General features: G+C 38.6%; 1 protein-coding gene across 4 annotated transcripts in view; it reads right to left on the bottom strand.

Annotated features, from left to right (window-relative positions):
* The window catches only part of PARG (poly(ADP-ribose) glycohydrolase), a 130014-nt gene that overhangs the window by 103534 nt on the left and 6595 nt on the right, over window positions 1–19885 (bottom strand). For 2 of the 4 annotated variants that reach the window (XM_055353242.2, XM_063709753.1), the window contains exons 2-7: window positions 19126–19192; window positions 17224–18210; window positions 16151–16334; window positions 6682–6804; window positions 6471–6554; window positions 219–293 (exon numbers count right to left, since the gene is read on the bottom strand). In XM_055353242.2, the coding sequence (XP_055209217.1) occupies window positions 219–293; window positions 6471–6554; window positions 6682–6804; window positions 16151–16334; window positions 17224–18210; window positions 19126–19192 (1520 nt within the window). The remainder of the gene's footprint in view (window positions 1–218; window positions 294–6470; window positions 6555–6681; window positions 6805–16150; window positions 16335–17223; window positions 18211–19125; window positions 19193–19885) is intronic. The other 2 variants (XM_055353243.2, XM_031015695.3) reach the window with 2 other exon arrangements.

The following is a 19885-nucleotide window of genomic DNA, read 5'->3' as shown; positions in this document are numbered from 1 at the left end:
GTATGAAAATATAACAGAAAATGTGTATTCTAAGAGATGAAAACAAAATTCAATATTAACTCCTAATTGTATTTACCTAAAACATACATATAAAATAACAGCAAATTTATAAAACTAAAAGATAATTATCTTAGTGTGGCAGAATTATGGGTATTCTTCTCAAACCTTCTTATTGAGTTTTCAATAATATTTTCATAAAGAAATAAGGATACTTTTACCTTATCCCAGAAATCGATCAAAGCTGTAAAGTCCCATTTCTTAGAATATGCCACATTGTATTTCAGAATAGCATCCTGTGGAAAACGCAGAAACAAAAAAACGTCATGGTATGGCCAAGTGAATGACCTATGAAGAGCCTGTCTCTCATGAATTACCTCCAGTACATTTCATAATGTTAGACAAGCTTCCTACTACCTCCCCCTGCTACTGATATGGACATCAGTAGCTACAGACAAACAGAATGAATACTAATTTATTACTCACTTAAAAAAATGAGATTAGAAAGGTCAAGTAATAGGTGAAAAAACACAATTACACCCTAAAGCATGCATGCTAAATAAGGTGATATACTCCAAATAGACAAAAACTGGATCTTGAGGGATAAAAAATAAACTTAGTTATCACAATTGTTGGTGGTCCTTGAAAGCGTCAGATTATATATACACAGACATACATAGCAGATTTGTAGTATGAAAATTTCATGGGTCAGTTAATAGGGTTGAGGCATAAATTTTTTTGTAAAAAATAAAAAATAAAAATTTCATGGGGACGAGGAGATTAGGAAAAAAGTATTTAAAAACTGTCTTTTTTCCTTTACTATAAAGTATTTTTATACTATATATAAATGATTATCTTCCTCCAGCAGTTCACATAAATTACACATTTATGTAGAATGAAAAGTCAAAATATTATGCCATCTACTGGTGTAGCTTTTAACTGTTTGAATAGGCAATACTATACATCTGGTTTCCAGAGTCAGGTATGCATAAGACAATCCACTAGATGTGCAGAAACAACTATTTATTTATAATTACCTTTTATCTCATCCTTTTAAATATCTACTTTGGTTTTATTTTATACTGTACATATTACATTAATAAAGTAATAGATATGTAGAATTTATAAATGACTATTTATATTGGTAATACACACTCAAAATTTTTTTTACTGAGGCACACAGGTCTGAAAACCACTGTTAGATTATTACTATAAATCTTCCAGATTTCATTATCATTGAATAAGTTTTTAAAAAATTAATACTCTGTCAAAGCTTCCTGAATAGTACTTCATGCCATACTAAGTATCTAGGTTAAAAGATGAGCCAACAAAATGTGTCTTATTCACTTGGAATCAGGGGACATCCAAGTTCCTTAAGAAAAGAAAAGAGAAGAGAAGATAAAAGAAAAAGAAAAATCTTCCCTAAAATAAGATAGCAAGAAAGAGTGAAAGAGTCTTTATTTTTCGCTCACAAGTCATACATAACATTTTCCATTAAGAATTAAGAGATTTTAGGCTGGACGCAGTGGCTCGCGCCTGTAATCCCAGCACTTTGGGAGGCTGAGGCGGGCGGATCACAATGTCAGGAGATCGAGACCATCCTGGCCAACGTGGTGAAACCATGTCTCTAATAAAAATACAAAAATTAGCTGGGTGTGGTGGCATATGCTTGTAATCCCAGCTACTCGGGAGGCTGAGGCAGGAGACTCACTTGAACCAGGGAGTCAGATGTTGCAGTGAGCCGAGGTCGTGCCACTGCACTCCAGCCTGGGTGACAGGGCGAGACTCCGTCTCAAAAAAAAAAAAAAAAAAAAAGAAAAAAGAATTAAGGATTTTGGCCTGCACGGTGGCTCACGCCTGTAATCATAGCACACTCCGGGAGGCCGAGGCAGGTGAATCGCTTGAGTCCAGGAGTTCGAGACTAGCCTGGGCAACATGACAAGATCCCTAGAAAAAAATACAAAAATTAACCAGGCATGGTGATTCGTGCCTGTAGTCTCAGCTACATGAGGGTGCTGAGATGGGAGGATCGCTTAAGCAAAGGAGGTTGAGGTTGCAGTGAGCCGAGATTGCACCACTGCACTCCAGCCTGGGTGACAGAGCAAGATCCTGTCTCAGAAAAAAAAAAAGAAAGAAAAAAAAAATTAAAAGATTTTAAGGATTTTTTTTTCCAATCACTGGTATCTAATTTCAAAACTTCATAAAGTATTAAATAGAAATGTGTATCAATAGGTGAAGGAATAAACAATGCATATACTGGAGCAAACTATCAATATATTGAACAACATGGATGAATCTCAAAATTATCTTCATTCTGAGTGAATGAAGCCAGACATACCCACTATGATTCAATTCATGCAGAATGTAAACTATAGTGAAAAAGAACAGATTAGTAGTTGTCTGGGGCCAGAGCAGAAAATGGAATGGACTGCAAAGTGGGGAGAGGAATCTTTGGGGATGATACAAACATTCTGTATCTTGATTATAATGGGAGCTTCATGGGTATGTGTAAATGTCAAAACTCATCAAATGACACACTTTAAAAGGATAAACTTTCTTATCCATACGTTATTATTCCTCAAAGTTGGTAAGGAAAAAAATTTTAAGTAGCAATTGCATTCTAATTCTTCACTGTAATTCTCTAATTATTTTAGTGTTTTATAATTAGCATTAAGCTTTAGCTCGTACTTATTTTTACTTCAGTCTTCAAGTCTCAAAAGTAGTCCACCATGAGGTTGCCTGTCATTAGAAAAACTGGATACTACTCTGTACTCTTGAGTTATCAACTACTGAGTAAGTTCTTTATAGTTCATAATTCACAATAAGCACAAAAAATTCTTTCTGTGCAAATTATCACACACATTATTTATATAAGTACTACTGTGTAAATCAACTTTTGAGGACACTATTACTTTTTAAAATTCTGAATGTCTCTAATCCCTCTAAATCCAACATCAAATGGTATATGAACAGCAAAAAGATCATTATATTCAATTAGAGGGATTTAACGTTTCCCTCTTCCTCTCTCAAAGCATTCTTTCAGCAAAGGAAACAATTACCATAAGCAGATAGAAAAATATCTCGATGGATTACTCTGTTCTATTAAATCTACCATAAGAGAAATGCAAAAAGGAAATTCAGATTAAAGCAATTACCCCTTCCTGAAATAATCATGGTGCACTAAGGAATTGCTAGAGAGGTAAGCAGACTGTGTAAGTTAAAACACTATAGTTATTCTTTTTTTTTTTTTTTTTTCAAATATGGAGTTTCGCTCTTTGTTGCCCAGGCTGGAGTGCAGTGGCATGATCTCGGCTCACTGCAACCTCTGCCTCCTGGGTTCAAGCGATTCTCCTGTCTCAGCCTCCTGAGTAGCGGGCATTACAGGCACCCGCCACCGTGCCCGGCTAATTTTTATATTTTTAGTAGAAATGAGGTTTCACCATGTTGGCCAGGATGGTCTCAAACTCCTGACCTCTGGCGACCTGCCTGCCTCGGCCTCCCAAAGTGCTGGGGTTACAGGCTTGAGCCACCGCACCTGGCCTCACTATAATTATTCTATTTGCAGTTGAAGAAATACAAAAATTCTTAAAAACAGCCTCTGTTTAGAAGAATAAAAATAAAGAACCTAAGATAGTGTTCATCAAATGGACTCTGGGTAGTATTCCTGGGCAGCCTGATTCTATGTGAGTTTATAATTTTGTTTTTAGAAAACAATGGCCAAATAACAACACGCTGTACGAATGAAGGCTAGTACTATTAATAGAAAAAATAGTGAAAAGATTGAGCTGTCCTACTATACACCACAGTACAGGTATGTTAAATTCTAACGAACCTTCATCCAGATGTGGTAATTACATGCCTGTAATCCCAGTACTTTGGGAGGCCAAGGCAGGTGGATCACTTGAGCTCAGGAGTTTGAGACCAGCATGGGTAACATGGCAAGACCCAGTGTCTCAGCCAAAAAATATAAAAAATTAGCCCAGTGTGGTGGCATGCACCTGTGGCACATGCCTGTAACATTATACTAAAACCAAGTAAACTCTAGCAGAACTTGATATTTTTTTCCAGCTACTCAGGAGGCTGAGGCACGAGAATCGCTTGAGCCAGGGAGGTGTAGGTTGCAGTGAGCTGAGATCGTGCCACTGCGATCTGATGTTCTATATAAGGATCCCATCTTTGTATCCACCAACATCCATCAACTGTTCATGATTAGTAGGAAAAGTAATAATTGCAAAATAATTTCTTCTTTATGTAGTATTTTAAAGAATTTCTCAGCATACTATTTTGGGGTTTGGATCAGCGGTTTGAAAATTTCCGTGCAAAAAAAGGAATAATGACTACAAATTGTTTTCACTGTGATAATAAATACAAATCAAATGATGGTTCATTATACCTGCAATTTAAAAAAAAATCAAACTGATATAGCTGTATAAGCACTACAGGTATAAGGAGTTAGCTGGGAGCAGTGACTCATGCCTATAATCCCAGCCAGCACCTTGGGAGGCCAAGGCCAGGTGGATCACTTGAGCCCAGGAGTTGGAGACCAGCCTAGGGAACACAGAGAAACCCCGTCTCTACAAAAAAGTAAAATAAACAAAATTAGTCTGGGCATGGTGGCATACACCTGTAGTCCCCGCTACTCAGGAGGCTGAGATGAGGATCGCTTGAGTCTGGGAAGCAGAGGTTGCAGTGAGCTGTGATCACCCCACTGCACTCCACCCTAGGTGATGGAGCAAGACCCAGCCTCAAATTAAAAAAAAAAAAAAAATATATATATATATATATATACTCCATATATACACATATATATGGAGTTTATATTTAGTTTTATGTTTGCATACACATAATTAACATTATACTAAAACTAAGCAAACTCTAGCAGAACTTGAGATTGTTTCCATTTAAAGAGTTTGCTTTTTGTAGCTGTGAGCCTGAGTGGTTAGCGTATTGCTGGTATTGCTGGAGGCAGGGTTGATCCCTCACCTGATACTTGTGTTCAAGATAATCTAAATCGTGTTAGGGAAGGGACTGACTGTACTCATGGCTAACCTGAAATATTAAAATAAGGCTGCCCCTAAAACCTTCTTAGTCACACAGGATCCCTGTAGCCAAAACAGTATATGTTCCAGCTGCAGAGAGCAGACTGCTCTCAGCTTGCACAGCACCTTAGGTGTGGGAAGAATATATGGATAGGGAATGGGGTGGAGAAAGAAGGACGGAAATATTGTCACCCAGGTGGCTTTAGGGTCCTAAGGAGTGGAAAAGGATGGCACTGGGGAGGTCTTCATGAATCTGTGTAGGAGTTCCCTGTAGATAAATTACTGATCCCCCATCTACTATCCCCAGTATGTAATGGCTGAATTAATACATAATCAACTGCATTGTATCTAAAGCCTTAGAACTAGTCAGGTGCTCCTCCCACCTAATACCATTTCTTACCCCGTAATCCTACCTGATTTTTAACAAACCATTAATAATTCTAATGATAATCTCTGTTTTGTTGTGTTTTTTGTAACCGTTTTAAATAAATCAATTTGTACTGTAAAAAAGAAAAAGTCTGCTTTTTTTCTTTTTTTAAAAAAAGAGCCCATTAGAAGATTGAGAAACACTGTCCCCAAGGAATAAAGCCTTCAAAATACATTATGGTATAACATATCAATGTTTTCCATGTAAAGAAAAAAAACAGGAGTTACAGAAAGGTATAGAAAGTTTAACAATAACTTGCAAGTATCAGTAGAAAATATTAAGAAAGCTGAGAAACTATACACAACAAATTAAGTCTCTGAAAGAAAATAAAACTCATTTTCATAGAAGTATAAAAAATTCTGTCACTGTTTATATTTATAAAAACATGAGAAGTTTTCATGGCTATAGTGCCCCCAAAATATAAATATATATATACACACACACACACTCACTCATATTTTAGATATTAGAAAAACAATCTACTAGTTACCCTTGAAGTCATAAATGAAATATAAATATATCAAAAATAAATTATTGCCAAAATATAAGATTAATAAATTATTAAACTGCTAGGAGCTATAGCAATAAAAACCAGAATGCTTAACATATACTTTAATCATTGGGAAACTCAGCTTCCCTTTGGGCAAATATTGCTGAAGTCATAATTCTTTCCTGATTTATTTTTAAAGATATTTCAGAAACATGATAATTTTAAAACAAAAAAAAGAAAGAGAAGCTTGAACTGAAGGAAATTGGATGGGGAATCAAGAAACAGAGGTATTATTCCTGGTTCTCCAAATTATTCTGTGTGGCTCCAGGCAAGGCATTTGCAACTCTCAGTTCTTCTCATTTCCTAGTAGAATGTCTCTAAGGAGCCTTCCTTAGTGCCAGGAAGCAAGCACTTTGCATCTAAAGAATGTTGCTACCTGAGTCTATTAAGACCAAAAAGTCTTTGAAAGAGGAGACACAGGGCCCATAAAGAGGCAAGAATGGTAAAAACAACATACCTTCAAGTTTTGGGGTCGTGTAAATTTATTGAGAAGTGCAGTCTGAATGAGCTCCCACCGGCTCCCCGCAGTTCGCTCACCATTCTTTTGGAAAAAAGAAAAACATATGAGGAAGCTATTCTAAGTTCTTTTGCATCACAGAATCAAAGGTCAAACAAGCAAGTACCAAACCATTTTTCAGAGACTAAAAGAATCTCGGTTTTGTTCTTACCTCATCTTCCACTGGGTACAAATTTTGTTCTGAACAAGGCATTTTAACATGCTTGTTATCCCACAAATCTTTATAATGTGTTGGAAAAGGTTTAGGAACTTCTCCTGCTCGCAAAAGATCTACCTGAAATTGAGGGTAAACAAAATTGTCAGTGCATAAAAACAAAACGTATCTTCTATAAAATAATCCAAAGTAACCAAAGCAAATGCTATAAAATAGAGACCAGCTCCCAGGCAAGAAATCACCAAAGAACCCTTCAGTTCTTCCCATTCCTCACCTCCATTCAACCAAGTTCCAAGTCACCAGATACAGTATATATTCTAGCTCCATATCCCCTAGGAATCCTTCCTTGCCTCAGCTTTTACTAAGTGTTTCCTATCCTTCTCCCTAACTCCAGCTGTTGCTAGACACATCTAGCCCCCATAAAACCCTTTCTAAAGAACTCCCAGGCTTCTAATGCTATAACGCCTATACTCTGATTCTAAGTGTCATCCTGATTTTCATATACTTTCTAATCAAAACACCATTCATTCCAAACAAGTCTTAAACAACACTTAAAATTCCTTAAACATAGCAAATTCATTTTCATATTTATATGCCTGTATACATACTACTGTGGCCTCTCTTTTTAATACCACTACTACCAATTGCCACCTCCCCCACTGTATCTGGTTAAATCTCTATTGTCACCTTCATAGCTCTGCCAGATTTTCATTATCTTTATGAAGTCTTTAGAAACTTCAAAGTAGGCAGCTATTTATCTTTTTTGTTAGATTATTATCATGCTAGAGCACACTTGTTTTCCTCTCCCTCACTAGATCCCAAACTTCCTGAAAATAACCATATTAACTTTGTATTCTGAACATGTAAGATAGAACCTGGCATGTGTACATGTGTACGCATATACATGCAAATATATATATACACACATACGCTACTATAATAACTATTAACTAAATGTTTGAGGAAGTGGTACAGTAGGTAGCCATTCAGACATGAGCAGGGCAGGACAGGGCCCCTACCACTACCAGGAATGTCAGACAACCCTCAAGTGATGCACAGGGAGTTGTGAAACTGCCTCTCTAAAATAATTGGAAGCAGCCGGTGCCAGGGAAAGGAGTCACCCAATAGATAGAAAAATCTGAAATTGGTGATCAGCAGCTTCCTGTTAAGATCTTAGGAGTTGGGCAAGTCAGCTCCAGCATGTGTACTAGGGAGCAAAATGGCAAAGTTTAACTGGTATATGACCTTATAAGAACACTCAACTGGTAAGGGAAGAATACCTCAAGCAAGCATGTGTACAACTCCAGTAATCACACCGCACATGCAGACAGCCCATCTCAAGGGAAGAATCAGGGGAGAAGGGGACACCACCCCCTGGAAGCATGCCAACATATAAAACCTCAAGTCAAAGGTCAAACTGTGTACTTGATCTCTCAAGTCGCCCGCTTGGCCCTCTTCCAAGTGTACTTTACTTCCTTTCATTCCTGCTCTAAAGCTTTTTAATGAACTTTCACTCCTGCTCTAAAACTTGCCTTGGTCTCTCATTCTGCCTTATGCCTCTCAATCAAATCCTTTCTTCTAAGGAGGAGTATTAACATTGCCGCAGACCCATATAGATTTGCCACTGGTAAGAGAAAGAGATTATGGTTTAAAGTTTAACATTATGCCTATTCTGGATATTTCATATAAAAGAAATCATATAATATGTGGCCTTTTGTGTCTGGCCTTTTTCACTTAGCATAATGTTTTCAAGATTAATCCATGTGGTAGTATGTATGAGTACTTCACTGCAGAGCATAATCACATAAATATATAATTTCACTTGTAATATGTTATGAATACGAGGAACACTGTGTTATGAGACCAGCTCAGATTTAGTTTATCTGGTAAACTTAGGTAAGGCTTCCTTGAGGAAGTGGCAACTGAGCTTAACTCTAAAGGCTAAAAAATTAACAAGGAAAAGGGTGAAACAAAAATAAAATTCTAAGCCCCCCGACCAGCTGAATGGGCCCCTCCCTCAGCCAAGGGCATTCTAAAGCAAACCCCATACACTAGTTCAGGCCATGATGGGAACGGGTGGTTGGACATGCTTCATTATACCTTCCTGCCTTTGAAATTTAGACATGACTGACCAGCATTAACATTAAAACAGGTACTTTAAGACTGACAAGGCAGACTCTTTATAGCAATTAAGATACCAACATGACAGATACCAAGCTCTGAAAGAAACGGAAGTATTTTACCCCAAAATGTATTTATTTGAAATATTTTGAAATGGCCCTGCTAAACTGTCTCTTGTGGGTAAAATCTACATTCTGTAGAGCAAGGGTCCCCAACCCCCCGGAATGCAGACAGGGATGGACCAGGGGTCTATGGCCTGTTAGGAACCAGGCCGCATAACAGGAGGTGAGCAAGGCTGAGCTCTGCCTTCTGTCAGGTCAGTGGCAACATCAGATTCTCATAAGAGGAAGAACCCTATTATGAACTGTGCATGTGAGGGATCTAAGTTGCACACTCCTTATGAGAATCTAACAAATGCCTGATGATCTGAGGTGGAACAGTTTCATTCTGAAACCATCCCCCAACCCATGGAAAAATGGTCTTCCATAAAACTGGTCCCCGGTGCCAAAAAGTTGGGGACTGCTGCTGTAGAGAATCCCCTTCCCTTTCCAGGTCTTCCCTGATCCAGTCCAGGAGAGAAGTAATGAAGCATCTGGTAAGAGCTCTGAAGCCTGTTACCTACAAGCATCAACTGCATGATAAAACCTTGGTCTTTAGAAACCCTTCTTAACCCAGACATTCCTTTCTATTGATTCCAGGTCTTTAGATAATAACCCTTTTAACCAATTGCCAAGCAGAGAATCTATGACCTGGAAGCCCCTTTCGAGTTGTCCTGCCTGCTGGACCAAATCAATATGCATCTTACATGTATTGATTGACGTCTTATACCTCTCTAATACATATAAAACCAACCTATAGCCTGACCACCTTGGGCACATGTACTCATATCTCCTGGGGTGGTGTCACAGGCCATTGGTCACTCATATTTGGCTCAGAATAAATTTCTTTAAATATTTTACAGAGTTTGACTCTATTCACCAACATTCCTTAAAAAGGGAAGAACTATGGAAAGAAGACTGTCAAACAGGCAGCTTCATAAAAACATCTGCTGAGACAGAGCAGGGAGCCCTCTTAGGGGCCTGCCAGGAGTGCCCTCAAGCAAGGAAATAAAAGAAAATCTCGAATCCCTTTGTTAGGAATAACGCTCAAAATCCTAAGGAAATTGAACACTTGAACAAAGGATTCTTAGCAAAGCAATTTTACTTCTGCACAGAGGAGTGCCTCCTTGGCCAGTCGCCATGAGAGCACACCTGAACAAAGGGGCACAAGAGCCTTTATTCCTGATGCAAGTCCTGCCCCTGTACCCTTTCCCCATTGGCTGGGGTCGGGTCATACAATCTAAACTAATTCCGGTTAGCTAAACATTTGATTTTTTTAGATAAGGTGGGCATGTGAAAGAAAGCGGAGAGGAAAGGGGAAGGCATGTCTGTAATAAGCTAGAAAGTTAGTTCTCTTTCCAAATAAGGAAAGGAATGTGAGCTGGTATTGATAATGCTTGGTACTGTGACGTGCCTGGGCATCTAACAAAGGCAAAAAGGAAAAAAGGAGAAAAAGGAAAAAAGGAAGGGGGGCACTATGAATTAAAGAATAAAAGACTGGTCAGGTTATTTGAAGAGAAACCTCATCATATCTGAAACCTTCAAGGGAAATTCCAGGCACCTATCTAGCCTTGAGAAGTAAATGAGCCACCAGATAAGCAAGGAGGTAATCACAGCTTAAACCAATAGCCACTCACGGAAGTCAGAGCCACAAGATGTGTTGCTCCCTATAGAAAATAAAGATAACATCTTGACATAGGTCCCTGAGTTATTTTTCAGAAACTCAGACCCCCGCCAAATGGAAAGTGCCAACCACCATCATCACATAAGGGGGAACTGAAGACTGAACTCTGACTGACGTTCTTCCTTCTAAATTTCTTCCTGAGGGGTCTGGACACAGTGACACCCACATGCCAAACCTTAACATTCCTTTCCGCTGATCCCAAGTTTCTAGACAAAGCCTTGCTTCCTTAACCAATCGCAAATCAAAGAATCTCTGAATCCTGCAACCCCACTTCAAGATATCCTGCCTTTTGGGACCAAACCAATATATAACCCCCATGTATTGATGTATGATTTTGCCAATAACTTCTGCTTTCCTAGAATATATCTCTGCCTTTAAAAAATCTTGCTTGTAAGCCATTGGGGAGGTCAGGTTTTAAGCAATAGCTATCCTATTCTACTTGCTTGGTGCCCTGCAAACAAACACCCCTACTTCTCTTGCTACAGACGTCAGTGTCGGTGTTTGGCTTTACTGCACTGGGTGAGTGTACTCAGGTTCAGTTTAGTAACACTGCAACTTAAGAAAAATAAACCTGGGCTGGGGGTGGTGGCTCACGCCTGTAATCCCAGCACTTTGGGAGGTTGAGGAGGGTGGATCACAAGGTTAAGAGATCGAGACCATCCTGGCCAACATGGTGAAACCTCATCTCTACTAAAAATACAAAAATTAGTTAGGCATCGTGGCGCGCGTCGGTAGTCCCAGCTACTTAGGAGGCTGAGGCAGGCGAATCGCTTGAACCTGGGAGGCAGAGGTTGCAGTGAGCTGAGACTGCGCCACTGCACTCCAGCCTCGCGACAGAGCAAGACTCTGTCTCAAAATAAAGAAAGAAAGAAAGAAAGAAAGAAAGAAAGAAAGAAAGAAAGAAAGAAAGAAAAACCTGTGAGTCATCTATATAAGTGATCACTAAAACCACAAGGATGGGTGAGACCGATCAGAGAGAGACAGAAGAAAAAAGGACCTATGAAAAAGGCTTGAGGAACTCCAACAACACTTACTTGTCACATACAGAAGAACAGCCTAAAAGGAAAATAAGAATTGGCTAAGGAGGAAGAAAGAAATTTAGGATTATATTGTGTCATGGAGCCAAAGGATGAGTATATTCCAAGGAGAAAAGAAATGTCTATGGAGTCAAATGTGGCCAGGCACAGTTGCTCGTGCCTGCAATCTCAACACTTTGGGAGGTTGAGGCTGGAGGATCACTTGAGGCCTGGAGTTCAAAATCAGCCTGGGCCAACATAGCTACAAATTTAGAAAATTAGCCACGTGTAGTGGCACATGCCTGTAACCCCAGCTACTCATGAGGCTGAGGTGGGAGGATTGCTTGAACCTAAGAGTTAGAGGCTGCAGTGAGCCAAGATCACACACCACTGCTACTGCAATCCAGCCTGGGTGACGGAGTGAGATCCTGTCTCTTTAAAAAAAAAAAAAAAAAAAAAAAAGAAGGCCAGGAACAGTGGCTCCCACCTGTAATCCCAGCACATTGGGAGGCCCAGGGGGGTGATCACCTGAGGTCAGGAGTCTAAGACTAGCCTAGCCAACATGGCGAAACCCCGTCTCTATTAAAAATACAAATATCAGCCGAGGTTGGTGGTATGCACCTGTAGTCCCAGCTACTTGGGAGGGTGAGGTAGGAGGATCGCTTGAACCTGGGAGGCAGAGGTTGCAGTGAGCCGAGATCACACCACTGCACTCCAGTCTGGGTGACAGAGCAAGACTCCATCTCAAAAAAAAAAAAAAAAAAAAAAAGTCAGATGTGACAGAATCAGCAGTTATGCTGAAAGTATTTTCACCCTCATAAGAACGTCCCAAAGGTGATTTTATAAGGATGTTCCATATCATCTGATAAAACAAAAGGGGAACATACATGTAATATGCTTTGTGTGTGGCTCTGTGTTTGCATGCACTCACATATGCATGTGTTTGTTGGAAATCGACCACTAAGTGCAATTTCAGATTGCCTTACATTTCTAAAGCTAAATGTTGGTTTTATTTTTAAGAAACAGGGTCTTACTCTGTCATCCAGGCTAAACTGCAGGGCTCAAGCAATCCTTCTGCCTTAGCCTCATGAGTAGCTAGGACTACAGGCATGTGCCACCATGCCGGGCTAATTTTTTAACTTTTTGTACAGATGGGCTCTCCCTATGTTGCCCAGGCTAGTCTTGAACTCCTGGCCTCAAGCAATCCTCCTGCCTTGGCGTCCTAAAGTGCTGGGATTACAGGTGTGAGCTATCATGCCCAACTTTCATTTTACTATTTCAAAATCTGTAACTATTAACATCTGGAATCTTAATAATGTAACTAAACACTGCTATTAAGTAACTGCTAATTACATTTATATCTTATTATCATATTCAGGAATAAGAATCTAGAAGAAAATACGACAAATTGTTAAACTCTGGGAATAAGACTGACAGATGGGTTTTCTGAGTTACATGCTTTCATATAATAGTTGTGTATTTTTTACAATAGTCTTGCATTGCTGTTGTAATAAAATAGAAGATTTTAAAAACTCAACGGTCCTGGGTATCTAAGAAAGAAACATTAACTATAGAGATTATTTGATGGTAGAGATGGTAGATATTAGAGAGATATAATGACGGTACAGGATGGTTTGGGTTTTCTTTGTGGGAGGGTGGGAGAGAGGAGGAAGAGAAAAAGCTAAAATATCACTTAACACCCTCTGTCCATCTTTTCTCCAGTTCCTCACCATTAACATCATCTCAGTAATCCAGACTAAGAACCTTAATTTTACATGCATTATCAACAACTCCTTTTTATTTGTCACCCATATTTAGGAATTCACCATATTCTATCAATTTTACCTCATAATAATGCAACCTTCTATTTTCTTTTTTATCCCCATGATTATTATCTCAGTGATTTTCAAGCTTTTTAAAATAGCAGAATCCCTTTTTTCCCTAAGAAATTTGACATAAAGTCATTTAAAGTCACACCAAAGCTATTTTTAGAAATACAGTTTTTGGCCGGGCGCAGTGGCTCACGCCTGTAATCCCAGCACTTTGGAAGGACGAGGTGGGCAGATCACCTGAGGTCGGGAGTTTGAGATCAGCCTGACCAACACGGAGAAACCCCGTCTCCACTAAAATACAAAATTAGCCAGGAGTGGTGGCGTATGCCTGTAATCCCAGCTACTCGGGAGGCTGAGGCAGGAGAATTGCTTGAACCCGGGAGGTGGAGGTTGCCATGAGCCGAGATTGTGCTATTGCACTCCAGCCTGGGCAGCAAGAGCAAAAAACTCCATCAAAAAAAAAAAAAAAAAAGAAATACAGTTTTTATAGTAACTTTTACTTACTTACTCTAATATCAATAAGTGATGATGAGACAGTTTTAAATACAAAATTTGAAAGTAGGAGTTAGGGATGAGAGTTAAAGCTTACATCAATCTACCATTTAGTTTACATTTATCTCTCTTACACATTATTAAGAAAATCCTGATTCATCCATCTATACAGTTGCAAATGGTAACATTTTACAAACTTTATTTTGATATTAAGCTAACTCTTCAGATAAATGGTAGCAAGGGAACCTTGGCTCTATGGTCTGCACAAAAATGGGTTATCTTGGCAAAAACAGCTGGTTCAAATGTGGAATTAAGCATCTTCAAATTTGATTGTGCAGTTCTTTTTTAACAAGTTTTTCACTGTTAAAAATATAATTTAGAAATGAAATTTGCATCAAACTTCAAAAGAACTCCTGAAGCACCTCTATGTGGCACAATTCGGTACATACTGTTACCTTACTTAACTCTTATCTGGGCTCTTACATTACCTCTCCCGTCTCCCAGTGTATCCTCACTTCTGTTTTCCTTACATGCAGCTGTCTGATTAATCTTGCTACAGCACAGATACTGTCTGCACAGACATGACTTAAGTCTGGTTCCTGTCACTTGAAGCCCCCTGTGATATGAACCCAACCCAATTTTCAAGTCTCTTCCTCATTCCCCACCCAAATTCCACACTCCAGCAAAGGCACTGTTTTCCATTTCTAAAACAGATAGTTTTCAACCACACAGCCTTTTCTTATAAATCTTATATATCTGTCTGGAAGTCTCCTATCTTACTAACTGCACCTCAGAAATTTATGCTTATCTTTTAGAGCTCAGCTCAAACCCCATAACTCTGCTCAATGTTACTCTCACCTCTAAATATGCTAAAGAATTCTGAATTTCAAAATAGTTAATCACATCTACACTAAATTGTATGTTAAAAGGGATCATGTCAATTTTTTTTAGTACTGCGTGTGAAATCTATATAAAACCTGACTAATAAATGAGATGAATGTTTAAAACTACCCAGCAAGTGATGGAAATCTAAAACTGGATTATGGTGATGGTCACATAGCTCAAAAAATGGACTCAATATCACCAAATCGAGCACTTAAAATGGGTGAATTTTTATATACCTCAATGAAGTTGTTTTTTAAAAGCAAGAACACACAAAAAGTACAAAAGAGGTTACTAAGAACTAGGGGAAGCAGGGAAGGAGGTTTAATTATTTAATATGTTTAATATGTACAGTTTCTGTTAGTATAGTGTTATGATATTCACATTGGTTTTTGTCCAGGTTCTTGGCTTGTAACTCCCATAGCCCTCGTTATAGTCTTTTGTTATAATGTTATAATGTTAGTCTTTTGTTATGTTTTGTTACAATGTTGTTATAATGTTATAATATAATGTTAAAACAAACATGGTAACAGCCCTTTCAAAGAAACCCCCTTCTTGCCTGGGGACTAGACTGCCACCGTAGGACTAACAAAATAGCCACAAGATTAGAAATTATGGTTTAGGAGTCATGCAGCTGGAGGCTACAAGATTCTGACCCTGCCTAAACTGCTAAGATCAGTGCTTGGGATATTTTGCAGTCCCTGCACTTGATGGATCAGCTGGCACCACCCAGATGGATAAACTGGCTCATCTGATCTTGTCCCCACCCAGGAACTGACTCAGCACAAGAGGACAGCTTCAGCTTCCCATTATTTCTTCTTCTGACCCAACCAATCAGCACTCTCGACTCACTGGCCTTCCCCAACCCACGAAATTATCCTTAAAAACTCTGATCCCCGAATGCTCGAGGAGACTGATTTGAGTAATAAGAAAACTCTGGTCTCCAGCAAAAAAAAAAAAAAAGGCACAGCTGGATAATGATTTAAGGACACTAAACCATATGCAATTTTGAAATTTAGGGACGAATGCAGGATTCTGCAGTCAGTACACAATACTATCAACTGAGTAAAAAAAAAAGAATCCAATGAGGTTTCTTAAAAATACTGGAAAAAAAATTATCTTCACCATCAGCTGATAATGATTGCTAATGATTGCTAATTTGTTAAGTTCTATACTAAGTAAGTTATCATTATATTGCTCCATTCTGTAGAATTCTCAGTATTTTATATATGCAGAAAACAGAAGAACTTTCTAAGCCTTGGTCTGTTTCTCACTTAATAAATATCACAATAAATAAGGACTTCCAGTCTTCTCTCATCATAGATAAGAGGTGCTACCTACCCGAATAGTTACTGTGTGATTGGCAGATGGTCTCAAGAGAGGCAGCCGGATCCCACACCGAGGCATTCTTCTCATCTCCTCAATGGGAGTTCCAAGCCACTTCTTATCTGGAGAAAGGTGAGGTGGAATGTATTTAGGGATCTTCCTTTCTGTTCTTTGATGTTTGGTTTCCCATTGTTCTTTTCTAAGGTCAAGACAAATGTATTTAGTCACAAATTATTTACTGTTTTAATTCCCTTAGATACACAAGCACAAAACTTACCCAGACGTTGTTATTTAAAGTATGCCATACTTGGGCACTCACTTCGTTATGTTTTATATTTACAATCAAAAGAAAAACCTATAAAGCTTATAAAACTCAAGAGCTTATTTTCAACAGTCTGTGGAAGAAAGTTCCAAACACATGTAAATCACCTTCTCAAAACAGAAATGAGTCATGGTTCACAGTATCATCTACACAGTAATTTTCAATGAAGTGAACTCACTATTGCATGCTGATTGCACTATCTCAGGAAACTCAAATCACAGAAATCATGGATGGGATTTAAGATTCCATATGGGGTAACGGCAAAATATAAGCTTTGTAATATGACACACCTGGATTTAAATCCCAGAATTACCACTCAGAAGGTACATGATTCCAGTGAATTCTCTTACCCAAATCTCAGTTATCTCATTTAGTGAGTATAATACCATCTGTCTGCCTGTCACGGCATTAAACAAAGTGTAAAAAAAAAAAAAAAAAGTGTAATATACAATGGTCTAGAAGAATGTCTGGCTGAAGAAACAGTAGCTACTATCAACCTAGTATTTTCACGTTCTAGTAATTCCCATAAATACCAAAAGGAAACTCATGAAACTAAAAATCTGATTTCTAATATTTATTTCTTGTTTTCTGTTTCTAGCCTTTTTAGAGTTTAAACTTTGGAGTCTAAGTTTAAATTTAGTATAAGTAGTTAACAAGAAACAAAACCATTTCTTTGCTTTACTAGAAATCATAGCTTCGTTAAACTCCCTTACAAAACTATAAAGCATATTATGCTATTGGAGAGATACTGCTGACAGAAAATTACCTTCTGTCCTCTGCTTTGGGCAGTCTCATGAAATGATCTGTGATTTTAGAATCCTTTTTTCCATGTTGCTTAGAATTTCTGCATTCTACATTCAGGCTAGAAATATTTCCAGGTAGTTTAGCATTTAAATCATTCATTCCAGTGCGACTCTCTCCTCCTTCAAATTGGAAATGTAATCTAACTTCACCGCCCTTAGTAGAGTACCGTTTCCTAAATTCAATGTCAGCGTCTCTTGCTTGGAACCTTGAAGGTTTATTTGCTGTTTGGGAGGAACTACCATCTTCTTGTTCATCAAAACCTGGACTTGTCTCCTCATCTGCTTCTGAGTCTTGACAACTATTTTTAGAATTATCCACATCCATCGGTGACTCGGGTTCACTTTCCTTCTCAAATGGAGGAGAATTTCCTAGGCAACTTTCTTGTCTAGTCAATTTGTTGTCATTTTTTGGCCCAGTACCAACATCCTCAGAGCCAACATCTGACAATGGACTCTCTGGCACCACGTCTATCTCATCTTGCTGACAACTTGCACAGTCTTCCCCAGGATGGCAAGACTTGCTGCACTTCTGGTGGCTTTTGGCTTCTCTGGCCTGTTCATCTTCTGTAGTCTGCTTTGCATTTGCAAGCTTTACAGTTGTGAGAAACTGTTGATTGTCTCTATTCTCTTCACTATCTGTGTCACTGTGATCATCATTTTGAGGTGACCGATCAATGTTAGCATTACTAAACTGCTCTGGTACCAGGGTTACTGTTTGAGGTTCACTTTCCAAAAGCTGCTCCGTGTGTTTCCCTTCATTTTGCCACTTACACATTGCTGCAGTCTGATGCTGGTTCAAATACTGTGTACTTTTTTCAGTGGGTGACTTATCAAGACTTAGCTGAGAAACATTTTCTAATTTTTCTACATTATGTTGGTAAAAGTTATCTTTTTGTACAGAACTCATCATGGATTCTATTCTTGTATTGTTGTTTTCTTTACTATCCAAACTACAAGAGAACAGAAAGAACTAAAAACAACTTATAATACAAAAAAGTCACTTATCCAATCATACCCCCAGTGTCACAGCAGTAATTAAACTCCCTGTGGTTAGCTGAGCACACAGCATGTCTTCCATGACTCCATGTCTTTGTATGTGATCCCTAATGCCCTCCCTGCAGCTGTGTGTCTGGCAAACACCTGCCTTTCCTTCAAGTCATAAATGTCACTCACCTCTCTGTGCAGTCTTCCTTTAGGGACCAAAGGTAAAGTTGAACATTTGTTGCTTCTACACACTAACCACCACTGTGCCTTGCTCATACCTTTACTATTGCATCTATCACACCAGGCAGTAATTATGTGTTTTTGTGTCTGTGGCCACTGCTACACTGTAAGTATCTTAAAGACACAGACTGGCTGGGCGCAGTGGCTCACACCTGTAATCCCAGCACTTTGGGAGGTCGAGGCAGGCAGATCACGAGGTCAGGAGATCGAGACCATCCTGGCTAACCCGGTGAAACCCCATCTCTACTAAAAATACAAAAAATTAGCCAGGCGTGGTGGTGGGCGCCTGTAGTCCCAGCTACTTGGGAGGCTGAGGCAGGAGAATGGCGCGAACCCAGGAGGCAGAGCTTGCAGTTAGCCGAGATCACACCACCACACTCCAGCCTGGGCAACAGAGTGAGACTCCATCTCAAAAAAAAAAAAAAAAGACACAGACTATTCCTCTCTCATCTCGGTATCTCAAGTATACAGGGCAGTCCCTGGCACACAGGACTCTCTAAAAAATTACTTATAAGTTGATTTTGAATTAACATAGATAAAGGAGAACAGAAAAGCATGAACAAAGAGAGAAAATATTAAAGCAACAAGATAAAACATCCATGTATTATTATTCATTTCTCTACATAAGAATGTTTCTATACCTTTCTGATTCCGCTGTCTTGATTCCTTTAGTGTCCATCCAACTGGTAATAGTCTTTTGTTTGAAAACTATAAAAAAAAATGTATATTCATACATTCCTTCAAATAGAAAACATATACAGCATATTGTACATGCAAGGAACTATGCTAGGTTCTACGGGTTAAACAAAAGATTAATAACTCAAGTATTTGCCCTCAAGTATATGGGTAAGACAGGAACATAAATGTTAATACATATGACACAGGGTAGAAAATGACTGGTGCCTAAAAGAGTTGGTATGGCCTAATGGATAAGAGCATAGGCTATGGAATCAGAACATCTGCATTCAAATCCTGATTCTCCCATTAGCTTCCTATGTTACTCTGTGAGGGGTCATTTCTCTGTATCTCAGATCCCTCATTTGTAAACATGCAAAATAACTATCTCTCATGAGATAAGGCTTAATTAAGTAAAAATAGTTCATGTAAAGCGTTTAGGGCATTATCTGGTTTATGCTTAGTAAATGTTGATTCTTAATTATCATGATTATTAAAAGAGGTCCTGATAAAGGAATTAAGGTTATTTCTGAGGAAGACACTACTTCAGTGAACAGGAGAACATGGGCATAATCGGTAAGATTTCTTCGGAAAAGGTAAGGCTTGACTTATGCCTTGAAAAGTAAACATGCAGTCACATAAAGAGAAAATTATAAGCAAAGGCACCAATATCAGGGAAATATAAAGAACTTAAAAAGAAAGCAAAAGAAAATATGGTTGAAAAGT

Source organism: Gorilla gorilla, chromosome 8 (assembly GCF_029281585.2).
Source record: "Gorilla gorilla gorilla isolate KB3781 chromosome 8, NHGRI_mGorGor1-v2.1_pri, whole genome shotgun sequence".
In the NCBI taxonomy this organism is placed as follows: Eukaryota; Metazoa; Chordata; class Mammalia; order Primates; family Hominidae; genus Gorilla; species Gorilla gorilla.
Note: the sequence above shows the minus strand (reverse complement) of the source record. Positions and strands in the feature narration are given on the sequence as shown.